A 17,829-nucleotide genomic window follows, 5' to 3' on the forward strand; every position below is an offset into this window, starting at 1 on the left:
GTAACAAACGTGCACATTGTGCACATGTACCCTAGAACTTAGTTATATATATATAGTTATATATATAGTTATATATAGTTATATATAGTTACATATAGTTATATATAGTTATATATATAGTTATATATAGTTACATATAGTTATATATAGTTATATATATAGTTATATATAGTTATATATAGTTATATAGTTATATATAGTTATATATAGTTATATCTATAGTTATATATAGTTATATCTATATAGTTATATATATAGTTATATCTTTATAGTTATATATATATATAGTTATATATATATATAAAATGAAATAGCCCATCAAGGGCCCAGCAAAATGAGTACCCAAAACATATCACTGTGAAGGTTTGGATACACTGACTGAGGAAAAAAGAAGGTCCTGAAAGAGTCTAGACAAAAAAGACTACTTGTAAGTTGCAAGAATCAGAATGGCACTGGACTTCTCAGCTTTCCTCATTAGAAGTTTAAGATCTGAAGCAATCTTTAAACTCATGAGGAAAATTAAGTCTAATAAATAATTTTCTTCTTAGCCAAACTCTCAATCAAATGTGAAGCTAGAATAAGCATTTTCAGGTAAAAAAAAAAAAAAAAATCTCCCATCAAGCCTGTCAAGTGAAACTACTAGTGAATGTGCTCCACAAAAATAAGGGCATAAACTGAAAAAGGAAGACTCAGGATTCTGAAAATGCGCTCCAACATGGAAATGCTCAGGAAATACCAAAGGGAAGACCCAGGACAACTGGTCCAGTGTGGAGCAGGAGGGTGGATGCTCCAGGCAAAATGTTCCCAGAAAAGAATAGATTGAAAAGATTTCTTGATAAGTTTGAGCAAATGAAAAAGTGTTGAGGAATTTTATAGTTCTGTTGGAGAAGAATTAGCTGTAAGTTGCAATAAAAAGTTGCATCAAAACAGAAGCATGATCATTTCACCCTAGATAGTTCACCTATGAATAACAAAGTTATAATAATGAAAATGAATATTGATTTAACTAAAAACTGTAATGTAACTTATATTGGGAGAATGGAGGAGGATGGGAAGTAGAGTAGGTATAAGAGTGCTAAATCCTTATCTCCCATAATACACAGTCAGTAGACAACGTCTAAAATTGATAATGCCATTTAGAAACATGGACATAAACACCAGAAGAACCAACTGAAAAGGTTGAAGGTGGCCGTCTGGGAGTAGGATTCAATTAAAAGCTTGGGGGAGGGGAATGCTTTTTTAAAATTATAAACCTTATGATAGTATGTGTCTATATAATAAACCTTATGGTAGTATATACAAATAATTACTGTGAAAATTATTTTACAAATTACCTGAAATTTGACCATAGTGAACATCTCCGTAAATCTGGCCATATTTTCTGATCAGAATGAAATACGAGTAAAAACAAATTATATGTTTAAGCCAACCAATCATATGTTTAAACACACCACATCTCAACCCCTAGTAAACTGTAACATAATTCTACAATGTAGAATGTAAGCCAAGAAAGAAAAGTTCAATTTAGAAAATAAGAAAAAAGAAAAATACTGCCTCTGAAAACCTCGTCAAGGCAATTCTTGGTAGTAAACTCAGAGTTTAAATAGACTTTTTTTTTTTAACAAAAGGCGTTCAACTTAAGATTTTAGAAAATGAACACCTCGGTCGAGTGCGGTGTCTCATGTCTGTAATCTCAGAACTTTGGGGGGCTGAGGCGGGTGGATCACCTGAGGTCAGGAGTTCGAGACCAGCGTGGCCAACATGGTAAAACCCCATCTCTACTAAAAATACAAAAAATTAGCAGCGCGTGGTGACGAGCGCCTGTAATCCCAGCAACCAGGGAGGCTGAAGCAGGAGAATCGCTTGAACCTGGGAAGCGCAGGTTGCAGTGAGCTGAGGTTGCACCATTGCACTCTAGCCTGGGAAACAAGAGCAAAACTCCATGTCAAAAACAAAAAAAGAAAATGAATGCCCCCTCCCTCAAAAAAATCCATGGGAGAAAACAATAATGTAAAAACTAAAAATATATCCATTTAGCAATTTTCTCTATGTTTTTCCTAATTTTTATGCAGTCTAGATTTCTAGTAACTGTTTTTGGGGTGTCTGGTGGGTTGTATCTTTTAGGCCTTAAACACAGATAGTTTGAAAATATCAACTCGCCTGAACTTAATGGAAGAAGAGTTGTCTGAAAAGAATGTGCAGCTCCAGACCAGTACAGCTGAGGAGAAAACAAAGATTTCAGAACAAGTTGAAGTTCTCCAGAAAGAAAAGGATCAGCTCCAGAAACGAAGACACAGTGTGGATGAAAAACTTAAAAATGGTAGAGTGTTATCACCTGAAGTAAGTCAGTATTCTTTGGAACTGGAGGTGCTGTATGATGGATCACTTGAGTGATTTCCTCAGTCTTTTTCACATAATCATAAATATTATCTGGTAAACTTGGTTCCTTGAGATTTTGTCAGATGTTAGTGAGTTCACCTGGCACTTCTTTGGCACCATAAACCACGCTTGACTTGAGACTGAGATATCCTCACATAGTGGTCCATGGACATGGCCCCTTCCTGGCACTGCCAGGCATTTGGAAATTATTACCTTTCCTTGAGTATATTTGCCTCCTCAGCTGGGGTTTCTTGTCTGAAATCACAGAACATAGAAAATGATTTGAGGGACTCTTCTGGAGGGCACCTGACTTTTCTCGATACATATTTCTTGAAAAATACTAGGTAATTTATTACATACAAGAGATGCCTAAGGAATTAGGGGTTAATTCTTTCCATGAAACCTTGGTTTAGAAGGCCCAATGTCCATACTCTGTCCAGCCAGATAGATGCACAAAATTCTAGTCCCAGTAAAAGACCTTTTAGTTATAGTTACAGTTTTTTTAGAACTATAGTTTTAGTTACGGTTTTTTAAAACTATGTAGAAGATGATTCATTTATGGGCTGTCAAATTGCCCCAGACTTTGTCTTTTTTCAAAATTTTCAGTCAGTTGGCAGTGGTACCTTTACCTTACTTCATCAGAGAAAGATGAATTTTTGAATCTGAACTTCCTCTGCAAATATTTATTGTTGGTGTCTCATTATTACCAAAGCAAGGGAAAATTGCTAAGAGAGGGTGAATAGCTGAGAATCACACATATTGGTGAATCTTGTAGTGTTTTAGTTTGGAGCAAGTGACAGGAAGTTATGGGGACTAGTTAAGAAATAGGAGCAAGGATAACATTAGATTGTTGCTCATTGAGAATTGATGAAAGGATTGAATTACAAATCAATCCTTGATTGGGGGCTAAGTGGCAGTTGAAAGGAACATTATAGACCTCTGTTGCCCTGTTTTATAACTTAAGCTGGGTAGCTGTGCAGAGGAACAGAGAGCCAGGCTGTCCTCCCAAGGTGTTAAATTGGAGCCCAAGGGTTATAGATTTGAAGACATGAGAGCCTAAGATACAGCAGAATTCAGATATTTAAGGAATTCTGCCTGCCTGTGACTATTACTAAGCTCTATAGAAGATAGAAGAAGCAAAAAACAAAACAAAACAAAACAAAAGTATTATGTTTCCCTTGAGAAATTAATACTCTATTTGGGAAAACAGATAGAAATACAAGAAAACTCCAAACTCTGAAGGACATTGAAAATCAAGTTGTGGATAATGTATTACAGCTTACATTATTTATTCAAAGCAATGAAGTGATCATTTGGGGGAAGATTCATCAAGGCAGCCTCAGTAGATCAGAATCTTGAGCTAGATTATGAAAAACATGATATGCACTGGCAGATGCAAGAAAGAAGTCCGTTTTAGATAGAACATCTTTGAATAAGGCACAGAGATGAGAATTAACAAATTATGTTTGCAGTAGGGTAGAGTTCCATTAATATCAAGAAACATTTAGGTTTGTATTTCATGTGGGATCCTGTAACAAAAAACATTTACAGATTTGTGGTGAAAATAGAGTATGGTGCATGATACCTATTTTGCAGCTATTCTGGACTGGGGTTTGAGGGAATGATAAGCCTCCTACAACTGGTAGAGTTCTACTTAGTCACATGAGCTTCTATGCACCTTTCTTCCACATGGTTGGTTCTTCTTAGTGTAGCTCTCAAGTGAGGCTCTGCTGTTATCACGATTTTAAAGCCAAGGTTAATATTCCAGATAGATCTGTCACTAGCAGATGATCGAGAACATGAGATTCTGATGTGACACAAGGTATCAATAAAATCTAGTTGGAATGGTTTGCTATCTTAATGTCTTTAAACTTGTTTAGGATAATTTTCTCTTTCCACAGTAAATTAAAATATTTTTCCTAATTTTATTACTTTATGGAAATGGATAGAAAGATTTTAGATCATTACACTAATAGTAGATTACCCAACAATTTACTACAGACAAGTCACACCGCTTTTTTTTTTTTTTTGGTAAAATCCAGAAACTAAAATTAAAGAATACCTGAACTTTAGATTTCTAATAATACAGAGTAGTTGCTTAATAAGTAGGGAGGAAAATATAAGAACTATTATGTTTATCTAATCTTTTAAACTTTTAATTTCTCATTTTATGATGAGAACATACTTTTTTTTTTTTTTTGAGATGGAGTCTCACTCTGTCACTCAGGCTGGAGTGCAGTGGTGCCATCTCGGCTCACTGCCTCCATCTCCTGGGTTCAAGCAATTCTCCTGCCTCAGCCTCCCGAGTAGCTGGGATTACAGATGTGCGCTACCATGCCCAGCTAATTTTTTTTTTTTTTTTGAGACGGAGTCTTGCTCTGTCACCAGGCTGGAGTGCCATGGCGCGATCTCAGCTCACTACAACCTCCACCTGCCTGGTTCAAGCGATTCCCCTGCCTCAGCCACCCGAGTAGCTGGCACTACAGGCAAGCACTATCATGCTTGGTGAGTTTATCGTATTTTAGTAGAGATGGGGTTTCACCATGTTGGCCAAGATGGTCTCGATCTCCTGACCTCGTGATCCACCCACCTTGGCCTCCCAAAGTGCTGGGATTACGGGCGTGAGCCACCGCGCCCGGCCTAATTTTTGTATTTTCAGTAGAGACGAGGTTTCACCATGTTGGTCAGGCTGGTCTCGAACTCCTAACCTCAAGTGATCCACCGACCTCAGCGTCCCAAAGTGCTGGGTTTACAGGCCTGAGCCACCGCACCCTGCCAAGAACATATAATTTATAGGGAAATCTCTTCAATGCTTGCTCAAAAGTTGTCATTAGTTTTTTGTTTCATTTTACTCGGTCTCTGGACCAGCAGCAACAGCATCACTTGGAAGCTTGTTAGAAATGCAGATCCTCAGGCCCCAAGTGGACCTGCTGGATCAGAATCTGAATTCTAGTGAGCTCCTGGGTACACATTAAAGTTGAAAAGCAGTGCTCTATCATAAAGCAGAGTCAACCCTTGATAACCTGTGGTTTGTATTGTGGCAAATTTTTCATCCCAGGATAGCTTCCCATTGCCACGTATCTTGTCAACCTACACCTATTGCTGAGTTAGAGGGAACTACAAACACTGATGTGCTGCAGCCTCACTGGAGCGGGCTGTCCTTGGGTTTCTATATTCACACTACCTTATATTATCTCAGTACTTCCTTAACTTAGATCCAAAACCATAGAAACTGAATTTATACGAAATTGTCCTCAGCCATGTATAAAGGCAAACTCTTCAAATTTGTTTTTGATAAAATACAGTCATAGTATGAATTCAAAAGTCAAGTACAGTAAAGTCCTCACTGAACATCGTGGATAGGTTCTTGGAAATTGTGACTTTAAGAGACACCATGTACATCAGGTCCTCAAATTACATTGTTTTCCTTCAACATAGTTGCTTTTGTTTCAAAGTTAATAAGAAAAAAATTTGTTTCGTTATATATTGTTTCTCTTAAAGTCACAGTTTCCAAGAATCTATTGATGATAAGGACTTACTCTATATTGGATAATTCACTTTTATTTGTGGCTCCTCTTATTCGTTCACCTAAGTACATTTTAGTATTTAAGGGGTTTTTTTCTTGAAAAGGTGAATATTATTTTATTCCTTATGGAGCAATTATCAAACCATCAAATTCCATATGGTTAGTGATTGCACAGAGAAATAGAATGGCTGATGAACATTTTTTCTTTAGGTAGATCAGAAATATTCACACTATTGACCAGGCATGGTGGCTCACACCTGTAATCCCATCACTTTGGGAGGCTGAGGCAGGCAGATCACCTGAAGTCAGGAGTTCCAAGACCAGCCTGGCCAATGTGGCAAAACCCCTTCTCAACTAAAAATACAAAAATTAGCTAGGCATGGTGGCATGCACCTGTAATCCCAGTTACTTGGGAGGCTGAGGCAGGAGAATTGCTTAAACCCAGGAGGTGGAGGTTGCAGTGAGCTGAGATCCCACCACTGCACTCCAGCCTGGATGACAAAGTGAGTGAGACCCTGTCAAAAAAAAAAAAAAAAAAGAAATATTCACATTATTTTCCTTTGGGATGTTAGGGGGAGGAGTGGAGAGAAATAACATGGGTCCTGTCACCAAGCACACATGAAAATTTTTTTCTCTTCTTTCTTCATTAAGTCAACAGATACTGAGTTCAAACTATGTGATAGGTACTGTGTTAGGCAATAAGGGTGTGCAGATGGACAAGATAGTCTGCCACAGGAACTTATTGAGGTGGCCTCCACAATAGGTATAGGTATATGGAAACATATATCCAAATCTCACCAATCTGAAGTAATTCCTTACCAGAGATTTGTATCACCAACATAACATGTATTTGGATAGTTCAAAGAACTGGAAGAGCTGGGCATGGTGGCATGTGCCTGTAGTCCCAGCTACTCAGGAGGGCAAGGTAGGAGGTTCGCTTGGGCCCAAGAGTTTGAGTTCAGCCTGGGCAACATAGCGAGACCCTGTGCCCCAAAAAAAAGAAAAAAAGAACTTGTAGGTTTTCCTACAGGGATTCATCGATCTTCTCTAGTATGTGAAAAAATGCTACGTTGCCCTATTTTTAACACCTACATTTTCCTTCTAATAACATTTCATAGGAATCTTATGAAATATTTCAGATACTTAAATCCTCACTACTTTTTTATGCCATATTGTGCTTTTTTATTACTAGTTCTTAATAACTTATTCTAACATTTAGAATAAGTTATTCCCTCTAGGCAGTATATTGTTTTGATAGATCACTGAAGGGACAACAGTGAGTCTCTAGATCTCACTAGTGGAAATATTGACATATAATATGCACTTTAGGGGTTATGGAGGAGATATATGACAATACTGCTAATCCTGTGGGCTTAGGCTTTGCTCAAGTATATTTCTTGGATTAGATGATCAGCATTTGTTGTATAACCTTGGAACATTTCAGAAATCACCTAAACTTCTGTCTTTTCCATTTTATTCCATCAGGTTTATTGTGAGGGCTTAATGATTATGTTAATATGTTGTGTGTGTGTGTGTGTATACACACGTGTATACACACATGTATACACACATGTATACACACACTGCATTATGTGGCATAGCAAGCACTCAAAAAACATTTTGTTAAAATCTAGTACAAGAGTGGTAATGTCCATTAGACTCAAATAGTTCAGTAGGATCTGAGTATATGAAAAAGTCAAAGTTATACTATTTCATTTAAAATGAGTGATTTCTGTTATATCTAGGAAGAACATGTTCTTTTCCAACTTGAAGAAGGGATTGAAGCTTTGGAAGCTGCAATTGAATACAAGAATGAAAGTATCCAGAATCGCCAGAAGTCACTTAGAGCATCATTACATAATCTCTCTCGTAGTGAAGCAAATGTCTTGGAAAAACTAGCTTGCCTGAGTCCTGTTGAGATTAGAGCTATTCTTTTCAGATATTTCAATAAGGTTTGTTTTTGAGGGTCAGAATATTTTTCTTATAAAGATGGGTCAAGATGCTTACATCCTATATTTATTTTGAATTTTTAAAGAAATTGAAAGGCTTAAAGATTTGATGGTGTAACTACAAATTTAAGCATGATTTCTCTTTATAGAACTAAATGTTGTCATCTGAAAGCTTTGTGATTATCCAAATATGTAGGCCTAACTTTGTGAGGTTCTTAAAGTTGGAGGGCCTTTCAAAAGAAGTCCTTTTTGAAAGTTTTTAAAACCAAAGAATTTAAGTTATATTCCTTGCTCATTATTTCTTGGATGTTTTCTAGATTTGGATGTTCTACCTGGCACTCATGAAAAGTCAAGGGCCCTCCAAGTTTTGATTCCCTTTCCTTCATTGCTGTATAGGGTAGGGGAATCTGTACTTTCTCATCATGTATGAGCTGAAATGAAGATGAAGTGGTGTATCAGTGGCAAAGATAATAGTAGATTTTATTAACTGAATGTGCTTAAATCAATTAAAATGTTGTATTTTTTACAGATTAGACAATTTACTGGTCCAGAGATGTTTCATAGCATTGAGAACTATATCCGTCTTTTCTCTAATGTCTTTTCCACTTAAGTTATATATTATGAAGTGTTAAACAATGAGATAACTCTTCTCTGAAAAGTACATTCAATTTATGAGAATATCAGACAATTAATGAAAAATAAAATACTGATATTTTAAAATAAAGTCCTAAGGCCAGGTGCAGTGGCTCATGCCTGTAATCCTAGCACTTTGGGAAGCTGAGTCAAGAGAATCACTTGAGCCCAGAATTTGAGATCCTGTCTCTACAAAAAATACCAGAATTAGCCGGGTGTGGTAGCATACACCTGTAGTCCCAGATACTTGGGAGGCTGAGGCAGGAGGATCACATGAGCCCAGGAATTTGAGTTTGTAGTGAGCTATGATCACTACTGCACTTCAGTCTGGGGCAACAGAGCAACAGCCTGTCTCAAAAAAAATAAATAAAATTATAATTCTGTGAAATAAGATAAATGAAAATGTTATGCACAGCCTACTCTTGGATAATCATCATCAGTAGTAAGCTACTGTTATTGTTACTGATGAGAGTGCATCCTATTGCTGCATGTTTGGAGGGTAGAAAGATGGTGGAGTGCTTTGACACAGATAACTTTTTTTTTTTTTTTTAAGACAGAGTCTCGCTCTGTCGCCCAGGCTGGAGTGCAGTGGCGTGATCTCGGCTCTGCAAGCTCTGCCTCCCAGGTTCACGCCATTCTCCTGCCTCAGCCTCCCGAGTAGCTGGGACTACAAGTGCCCGCCACCACGCCTGGCTAATTTTTTTTGTATTTTTTTTTAGTAGAGACGGGGTTTCACCATGTTAGACAGGGATGGTCTCGATCTCCTGACCTCATGATCCGCCCGCCTTGTCCTCCCAAAGTGCTGGGATTACAGGCGTGAGCCACTGCGCCCAGCCTGATACAGATAACTCTTTATGCTGCTCTTTTTTTTTTTTTTTTTTTTCCTGAGATGGAGTCTCACTCTGTTGTGCAGACTGGTGTGATCTCGGCTCACTGCGACCTCCGCCCCCCAGGTTCAAGCAATTCTTCTGCCTCAGCCTCCTGAGTAGCTAGGATTACAGGCGTGTGCTGCCATGCCCAGCTAATTTTTGTATTTTTAGTAGAGATGGGGTTTCACCATGTTGGCCAGGCTGGTCTCGAACTCCTGACCTCGTGATCCTCCCGCCTCGGCCTCCCAAAGTGTTGGTATTACAGGTGTGAGCCACCGTGCCTGGCCCTTGTGCTACTCTTAAAGCAAGGCAACCTGGCTAAGGTCAGTGGATTTTCTGATCCTGGGAACCCTTGTATTAATGATTATTTTTCTGGAGAGGTCATTAGATTATTAACAAGTTCTGTGACATAGACATTGTCTGAAGTATTTTTACTTCACATCAGCAGGGAAGAATCCAGTAGACAAAATGCATAACGTGGCTGGGTGTGGTGGCTCACGCCTATAATCCCAGTGCTTTGGGACACCAAGGCAGGAGGATCACTTGAGGCCAGGAATTCAAGACCAGCTTGGGCAACATAGTGAGACCCTGTCTCTACGAAAAAATTTTTTTAAAAACTTAGCCAGGCACGATGGCGTGTACCTATGGTCCCAGCTATGTGGGAGGCTGAGGTGGGAGGATCACTTGATCTCAGGAGTTGGAGGCTGCAGTGAACTATGATTGCACCACTGCACTCCAACCTGAGGTAACAGAGTGAGACTCCATCTTAACAACAACAACAACAACAAAACACCCAAACTGTCACTTATTTATAACATCCATTTTGGAGTTAAAACTTGGAATTGTCTAGATGTTTCAAGAATCTTTACCCTCTCACTATCCACCTAGACTAGAGAAATAAAGTTACAGAATTATTAAATGTAAACTGCATAGATTACATTTAAGAAATTATGGAAGGGTGATTATTAGAGCAACAGTATATTAAAAATGAAAGTATTGGCTGGGCACGGTGGCTCACGCCTGTAATCCCAGCACTTTGGGAGGCTGAGGTGGGCAGATCACGAGGTCAGGAGATCGAGACCATTCTAGCTAACACGGTGAAACCCCATCTCTACTAAAAATACAAAAAATTAGTTGGGCGTGGTGGCGGGCGCCTGTAGTCCCAGCTACTCAGGAGGCTGAGGCAGGAGAATGGCATGAACCCGGGAGGCGGAGCTTGCAGTGAGCCGAGATTGTGCCACTGCACTCCAGCTTGGGTGATAGAGCGAGACTCCTTCTCAAAAAAAAAAAAAAAAAGAAAGTGTCATCAATTCAGAATTCCAACAAATTCTTTTTTTTTAAGACGGAGTTTTGCTCTTGCACCCAGGCTGGAGTACAATGGGGCAATCTTGGCTCCACTGCAGCCTCTGCCTCCCGGGTTCAAGCCATTCTCCTGCTTCAGCCTCCCAAGTAGCTGGGATTACAGGCGTGCACCACCACACCTAGCTAATTTTATATTTTTTTTAGTAGAGACGGGATTTTACTATGTTGGTCAGGTTGGTCTCGAACTCCTCACCCCAAGTGATCCCCCCACCTCAGCCTCCCAAACTGCTGGGACTACAGGCGTGAGCCACTGTGCCCGGCCTGAATTCCAACAAATTCAAAAGGCTGTTAGGTTGTTTTGTGAATATGATACAAAGCATTTGCCTAAGGACCCAATACCTGGCAGGAATCATTTACACTATGGAAATTAAGGAAGTTCATCTTGAAGTAGCCTAAGAAAAGTAGATTATTATATTAGCTTATCTAAGACACACTTAACAGGTCAAAATATGTATTTGTTAGGTGGTGAATTTGCGAGAAGCTGAACGGAAACAACAGTTATATAATGAAGAAATGAAAATGAAAGTTCTGGAACGGGATAATATGGTTCGTGAATTAGAATCTGCACTGGACCATTTAAAATTGCAGTGTGACCGGAGACTGACCCTCCAGCAAAAGGAACACGAACAAAAGATGCAGTTGCTGTTACATCATTTCAAAGGTAACTTCCCCTTTTGACAGTTATGTAAAGTTGATGTGTAGGTGTGGGTACTGAAGGAAGATAGGACAGAATTTGATCACTTAAAAGCTCAACATGTTTAAATAGTTGCTCTTAGACAAGTTTTTGGGCTTTACATGTTTTGGTTGCCACATTTTGGGACAGTTGACTTTGTCGTAGGGCTATTCGTGCCTGGAATGCCATCCCTTCTGCCTGCCTCCAGTATGCACATAAGAACTGCTACAATCCTGTCAGCTTGTTGTTGGTCTAGTTTTTATGTAGAAATGTGGGATTGATTCAGCCTTTTTGGTATACAGTTAAATTTTTTTTTTATTTCCCAGGGATATAATACTATCATATTTAGTTATTTTCCACTCACAAAATTAAAGTGATAGGTTCTGTCATATTCCTAGTTATATTTCTGGTTATAGTCATCAGTTGATTATAAAATTTTATGCATTAAAATAATATCTTGGGTCAAAATTATACTGCCATTGATGGGCACATACCATTATCAGTGAGCAGTAGTTCACCACCAACTCTGATAGAAAACTCTTAGAGTGATCTGGCCTCATTTTACCTAGGCATATGGCCAGTATACAAACAGCTACTATGGCAGCAAAATCATTGTTAGGTGATACTGTTACTCCTTCAGTTCAGGCTGCTTAGTCTTGATTCTCATGAATCCATAGCTGAAAATAGATCAAAAGGGATCTGGAAGAAGCAACCTGAGTAAGCAGAAAATTGGAAAAATCTGTGAATTTGAGTGTTGAGGCAATTTGCTTCTAAGTTAATTCTGTCACTGGTTAATTAGCAACCAGTTGCCTAATGACAGTTTCCTTGCGAGATCTCACATATCGTTACATTCAAACATGCTCTCCTTACCTTAGTTTAGTTCCGAAACTGATATTTTAATATTTTTTAAAGTGACTGGGATTATACCACAAAAGTTCATGCTATAGCCAAATAAGAATATATAAAAACTTGGCCAAACATGGTGGCTCATCCCTGTAATCCCAGCACTTTGGGAGGCTGAGTCAAGAGGATTGCTTGAGCCCAGAAGTTCTAGACCAGCCTGGACAACATGGCGGAGCTCCATCTCTACAAAAAATACAAAAAACTAGCCAAGCGGGGTGGCATGCGCCTGTAGTCCCAGCTACTTGGGAGGCTGAGATGGGAGGATCACCTGAGTCCCAGAGGTTGAGCCTGCAGTGGCTGTGGTCACACCACTGCACTCCAGCCTGGGTGACAGAGTTAAGACCCTGTCTCAAAAAAAAAAAAAGTAAAAACGTCATTCATTTCTATAGCTGTACAAATTGTTCATAACAAAGTTGTGGCTGGGTGCAGTGGCTCATGCCTATAATCCCAGCATTTTGGAAGGTTGTGGTGGGAGGCTTACTTGAAAGCAGCCTGGGCAACATAGTGGGACCCCATCTGTATTAATCAAGGATCTCTAAAGGGACAGAATAGCATATATATATCATATATATCATATATCATATATATATATTATATATAAAATATACAGGATATATAAAATATATAGGATTTGTATTATATAAATATATATATATAAATATAAAGGGGAGTTTATTAAGTATTGACTTACACGATCACAAGGTCCCACAATAGGCTGTCTGCAAGCTTGAGGAGCAAGGAAGCCAGTCTGAGTCTCAAAACTAAAGAACTTGGAGTCTGTTGTTCGAAGACAGGAAGCATTCAGCATAGGAGAAAGATGTAGTCTGGGAGGCTAGGCCAGTCTCACCTTCTTATGTTTTTCTGCCTGCTTTATATTCATTGGTAGCTTATTAGATGGCACACCAGATTGAGGTTGGATCTGCCTTCCCCAGCCCACTGACTCAAATGTTAACCTCCTTTGGCAACACCCTCACAGACACACCCAGGATCAATACTTTGCATCCTTCAATCCAATCAAGTTGACACTTGGTATTTACTGTCACAAGTCCATCCCTTGTCAACTTGAACTCATACACATCTCCTGAGATCATACATAATCTTCAAATAAAGACAATAATAAGGTTATAATTACACCTAACATAATACAACTATCCTTCATACAACTGGAAATGCACCAATCCCCAACCCAAATGCTATTTCATAAAGTTAACAGTACTTAAATGCTGATGTGAGGTCAATAAATCTTATGTCACATGATAAAGGAAAAAGGAAATAAAATGAAGATATTTTCTTAGTACAAGTGTATACGTGCACAAACATGTTTTTAACAAAATAAGGAGGAAATATGACAGTTACAGTCCTCGTTTCTGCAGCTGGTCACATGGTCATAGCTGGTATTGATGACCACCTTCTTCTGCTACCCATTCTGTATTCCCTTTGCCTTTAGCAAGCACCTCAGCAGGTTGTGGGTTTTCTTCCTAGTGGAGTGACCCAACCCTTCATTCCTGAAGGGTCTGGACCATTTGTAGTCCTGACTGGATTGGGCTGTTGTAGTTTCCAATTGACCTTAATCACAGAGCATGGTAATACTAAGCGACACCCTAATGGATCTCCTGTATTTCTTGCATACTCTTCCTTACCTCTGTTATGGAGTAGTAGACTGATTTCATCTTGATAGTCCAGGTCAGTCATCCTAGCCAACACTGTAACTCCCTTCTTAGCCTGCTGACTTAACGGTAGGTGGAGCCCAAAGTGTCCAGGTGGCTATCTTAACTTTCAGTTTAATGGAATCATTGTTGTGTCTCCTGGTGGCAGTGTTCTTTCCTCTGAAACAAAGACCTCTAGGCCAGCAGAAGTGTAATGTTGTGGGAACAGGAAGCAAAAATATTGCTAATGGATCACTAGGGGTGATGGTGGGTGGTGCCACTTCCACCCCTTGGTCCCTGGACTCCTGAATCCTGGCTATGGAAGAAACAGTACCATATACTGGATGCTGATGCAGAGCATAACAGCCTTCTGGAGAACTTTGTCCCAGCCCTGCAAAGTATTGTCATGTAATTGGCGTTGTAATTGTGACTTCGAAAGGCCATTCCACCGCTCTATCAATCTAGCTGCTTCAGGGTGATGGGGACCTTCATCCTGTGAATGACCAGTGAATCCCATGAGCATGAGCCCACTGCCACAATTCTTTAGCCATAAAGTGAGTGACTTGGTCAGAGGCAATGCTGTGTGGAATACCATGACAGTGGATAAGGCATTCTGCGAGTCCATGGATGGTAATCTTGTCAGAAGTATTGCGTGCAGGATAGGCAAACCCACAGCCGGAGTAAGTGTCTATTCCAGTGAGGACAAACCTCTGCCCTTTCTGTGATGGAAGAGGTCCAATATAATCAACCTGCCACCAGGTAGCTCGCTGATCACCCTGAGGAATGGTGCCATATTGAGGGCTCAGTGTTGGTCTCTGCTGCTGGCAAATTGGGCACTCAGCAGTGGCCGTAGCCAGGTCAGCCTTGGTGAGTGGAAGTCCATGTTGCTGAGCCCACATCCCTGCTACCATGGCCACTTTGTTCATGGGCCCATTGGGCAATGACAGGGGTGGCTGGGGAAAGAGGCTGAGTGGTGTCCACAGAATGGGTTATCGTATCCACTTGATTATTAAAATCCTCCTCTGCTGAAGTCATCCGTTGGTGAGCACTCACTTGGGATACAAATATCTTCACAGTTTTTGACTACACAGAGAGGTCCATCCACATACCTCTTCCCCAAAATTCTTTGTCACCAGTTTTCCAATCATGCTTCTTCCAAGTCCCTGACCATCCAGCCAAACCACTGGCTACAGCCCATGAATCAGTATATAACCGCATTATCTGGCAATTTCTCCTTCCATGCAAAGTGCACAACGAGGTGCACTGTTCGAAGTTCTGCTCACTGGGAAGATTTCCCTTCACTGGTGTCCTTCAGGGATGTCCTAGAAAGGGGCCTTAGTGCTGCAGCTGTCCACTTTCAGGTGGTGCCTGCATAACGTGCAGAACCATCTATGAACCAGGCCCTAGTCTTCTCTTCCCGTCAGCTGATCATAGGGAACTCCCCATGAGGCCATCGGTGCAGGCTGGAGGAGAGAAGGCAGGGTGGCTAGTGGAGACCATGGGCATTTGTGCCACTTCCTCATGTAACTTATGCCTTCAGGACCTGCTTGAGCCTGATCACATATATAGCATTTCCATTTGATGATGGAATGCTGCTATGCATGACCCACTTTATAGCTAGATAGGTCAGAAAACACCCAGTTCATGATAGGCACTTCAGGTCACATGGTCACTTGATGACCCATAGTCAAGCGTTCAGTTTCCACCAAAGCCCAGTAACAGGCCAAGAGCTGTCTCTGAAAAGAAGAGTAATTATCTGCGGAAGATGGCAGGGCCTTACTCCAAAATCCTAGAGGCCTCCGCTGTGATTCACCTATGGGGGCCTGCGAGAGGCTCCAAACAGCATCCCTATCTGCCACTGACACCTCAAGCACCATTGGATCTGCTGGGTCATATGGCCCAAGTGGCAGAGCAGCTTGCACAGCAGCCTGGACCTATTGCAGAGCCTTCTCCTCTTGTGGAACCCATTCAAAACTGGCACCCTTTCAGGTCACTCAATAAATGGGCCAGAGTAACGCACCCAAATGAGGAATGTGCTGCCTTCAAAATCCAAATAGGCCCACTAGGCATCGTGCCTCTTTCTTGGTTGTAGGAAGGGCCAAATGCAGCAGCTTATCTTTCACCTTAGAAGGAATATCTCGACAGGCCCCACACCACTGGACCCCTAGAAATTTTACTGAGGTAGAAGAGTTCATGATTTTCTTTCATCACTTTGTCCACTGAACTTAGGAGCAACCAACCAGCTTCATTATGTTCCTTGGTTCTCCACATATGGTCAAATTTATTACATAGAGTCACTAAACTCGTTGCCTCTCACGAGCAGTGAATCAGGAGTGTCAAATGCATTTATTTTGCATAATTCTGTAAACAGTTCATGCCAAGGACTATCAGTGTTCTCCATACTATTAGGAATAGAGTCTTTAGCATTTTGGGGTCTAATCAGATTAAGCAGCCAACTCCAGAAACCCCAAAACCAACAAAAGAACTCCATCCTTAATATTCTGTTCCTTTAGAACCACTCCTGGTACTAAAACCTGGGTTCTCTAGAGGGATAGAACTAAGAGATACATATATATAGATATCTATATAAATATAAATATATATAGCTATCTATATAAATATCTACAGATCTCTCTCTATATATAAAGGGGAGTTTATTATTAACTTACACAATCACAAGGTCCCACAGTAGGCTGTCTGCAAGCTTGAGGAGCAAGGAGAGCCAGTCTGAGTCTCGAAACTGAAGAGCTTGGAGTCTGATGTTCGAGGACAGGAAGCATCCAGCATGGGAGAAAGATGTAGGCTGGGAGGCTAGGTCAGTCTCGCCTTTTTCTGCCTGCTTTATATTCGCTGGCAGCTGATTAGATGGTTCCCACCAGATTAAGGGTGGGTGTGCCTTCCCCAGCCCACTGACTCAAATGTTAACCTCCTTTGGCAACACTCACAGACACACTCAATACTTGGCATCAATACTTGATATCTTTCAGTCCAATCAAGTTGACACTCAGTAGTAACCATCACACCATCTCTACCAAAAATTTAAAAAATTAAGCCAGGCATGGTGGCATGTGCCTGTGGTCCCAGCTACCCCGGAGGCTGAGGTGGGAAGATTATTTGAACCCAGGAGGTTGAAGCTGTAGTGAGCCATGATTGCACCACTATACACTCTACCCTGGGCAACAGGGTGAGATGCTGTCTCAAAAATAATAGTAATAGAAAATAAAATAAAAACAAAGTTATAACTGACAATGTTAACAATTCATGAATTTTCTAATTTCAACTGAATATCAGACATAAAATTAAGTTGATTTATATGACATACTTTATGGGGATTCTGATTTATGATCTCATTAATTTTAAGTATTTTTTAAAACAAGATGATGGACTAATTTAAAATATACAAATAAACAAAATTCTACAAAACAGCCAATTGTAACCAAAGGAAATCACAAACCAGTAGGATCATTTTATAAATATGCCAGTAGGGGAGAGTAGGTCTGAAATTATGTTTTTTCTGAAGGTTAGTAAGCTGGATTTCACTGGTTCAAGAGCATAACCCAATGGAGACAATGTTAGACATTCATAAATATTAATGAAAATATTAATAAAGTTTCTAAACTTTATTACCTGTAAACTTAAAGTTTAGAAACTTTAAGTTATATTGTGGCATAAACTAGAACTTTATGCTGGATTATATTCCCTCTTCTTTTTCTGTGGTGTTTTCCTTTGTGATTTAGTCTTTATGGCCTCTTTTAACAGGTTTTGGTTTTTGTGGGGGTTTTGGCTGTATATTTCTTGGGCCTATAACTCCTAGTCATGTGACTTTTTATATAACCACAGCTCCTGATACAAACTTTACAGAAGATACTAAAGCAGCCAATGAACAGAG

At 40.0% G+C, this 17,829-nt stretch overlaps 1 protein-coding gene across 1 annotated transcript in view; it reads left to right on the forward strand.

Moving 5' to 3' along the window:
* KIF27 (kinesin family member 27) overlaps positions 1-17,829 on the forward strand; it is a 94,821-nt gene that overhangs the window by 64,121 nt on the left and 12,871 nt on the right. Inside the window, exons 14-16 of the mRNA XM_003267460.4 lie at positions 2,125-2,340; positions 7,651-7,857; positions 11,181-11,379. Of these exons, the coding sequence (XP_003267508.1) occupies positions 2,125-2,340; positions 7,651-7,857; positions 11,181-11,379 (622 nt within the window). The remainder of the gene's footprint in view (positions 1-2,124; positions 2,341-7,650; positions 7,858-11,180; positions 11,380-17,829) is intronic.

The sequence above is a fragment of the Nomascus leucogenys genome, chromosome 1a (assembly GCF_006542625.1).
Source record: "Nomascus leucogenys isolate Asia chromosome 1a, Asia_NLE_v1, whole genome shotgun sequence".
Classification (NCBI taxonomy): Eukaryota; Metazoa; Chordata; class Mammalia; order Primates; family Hylobatidae; genus Nomascus; species Nomascus leucogenys.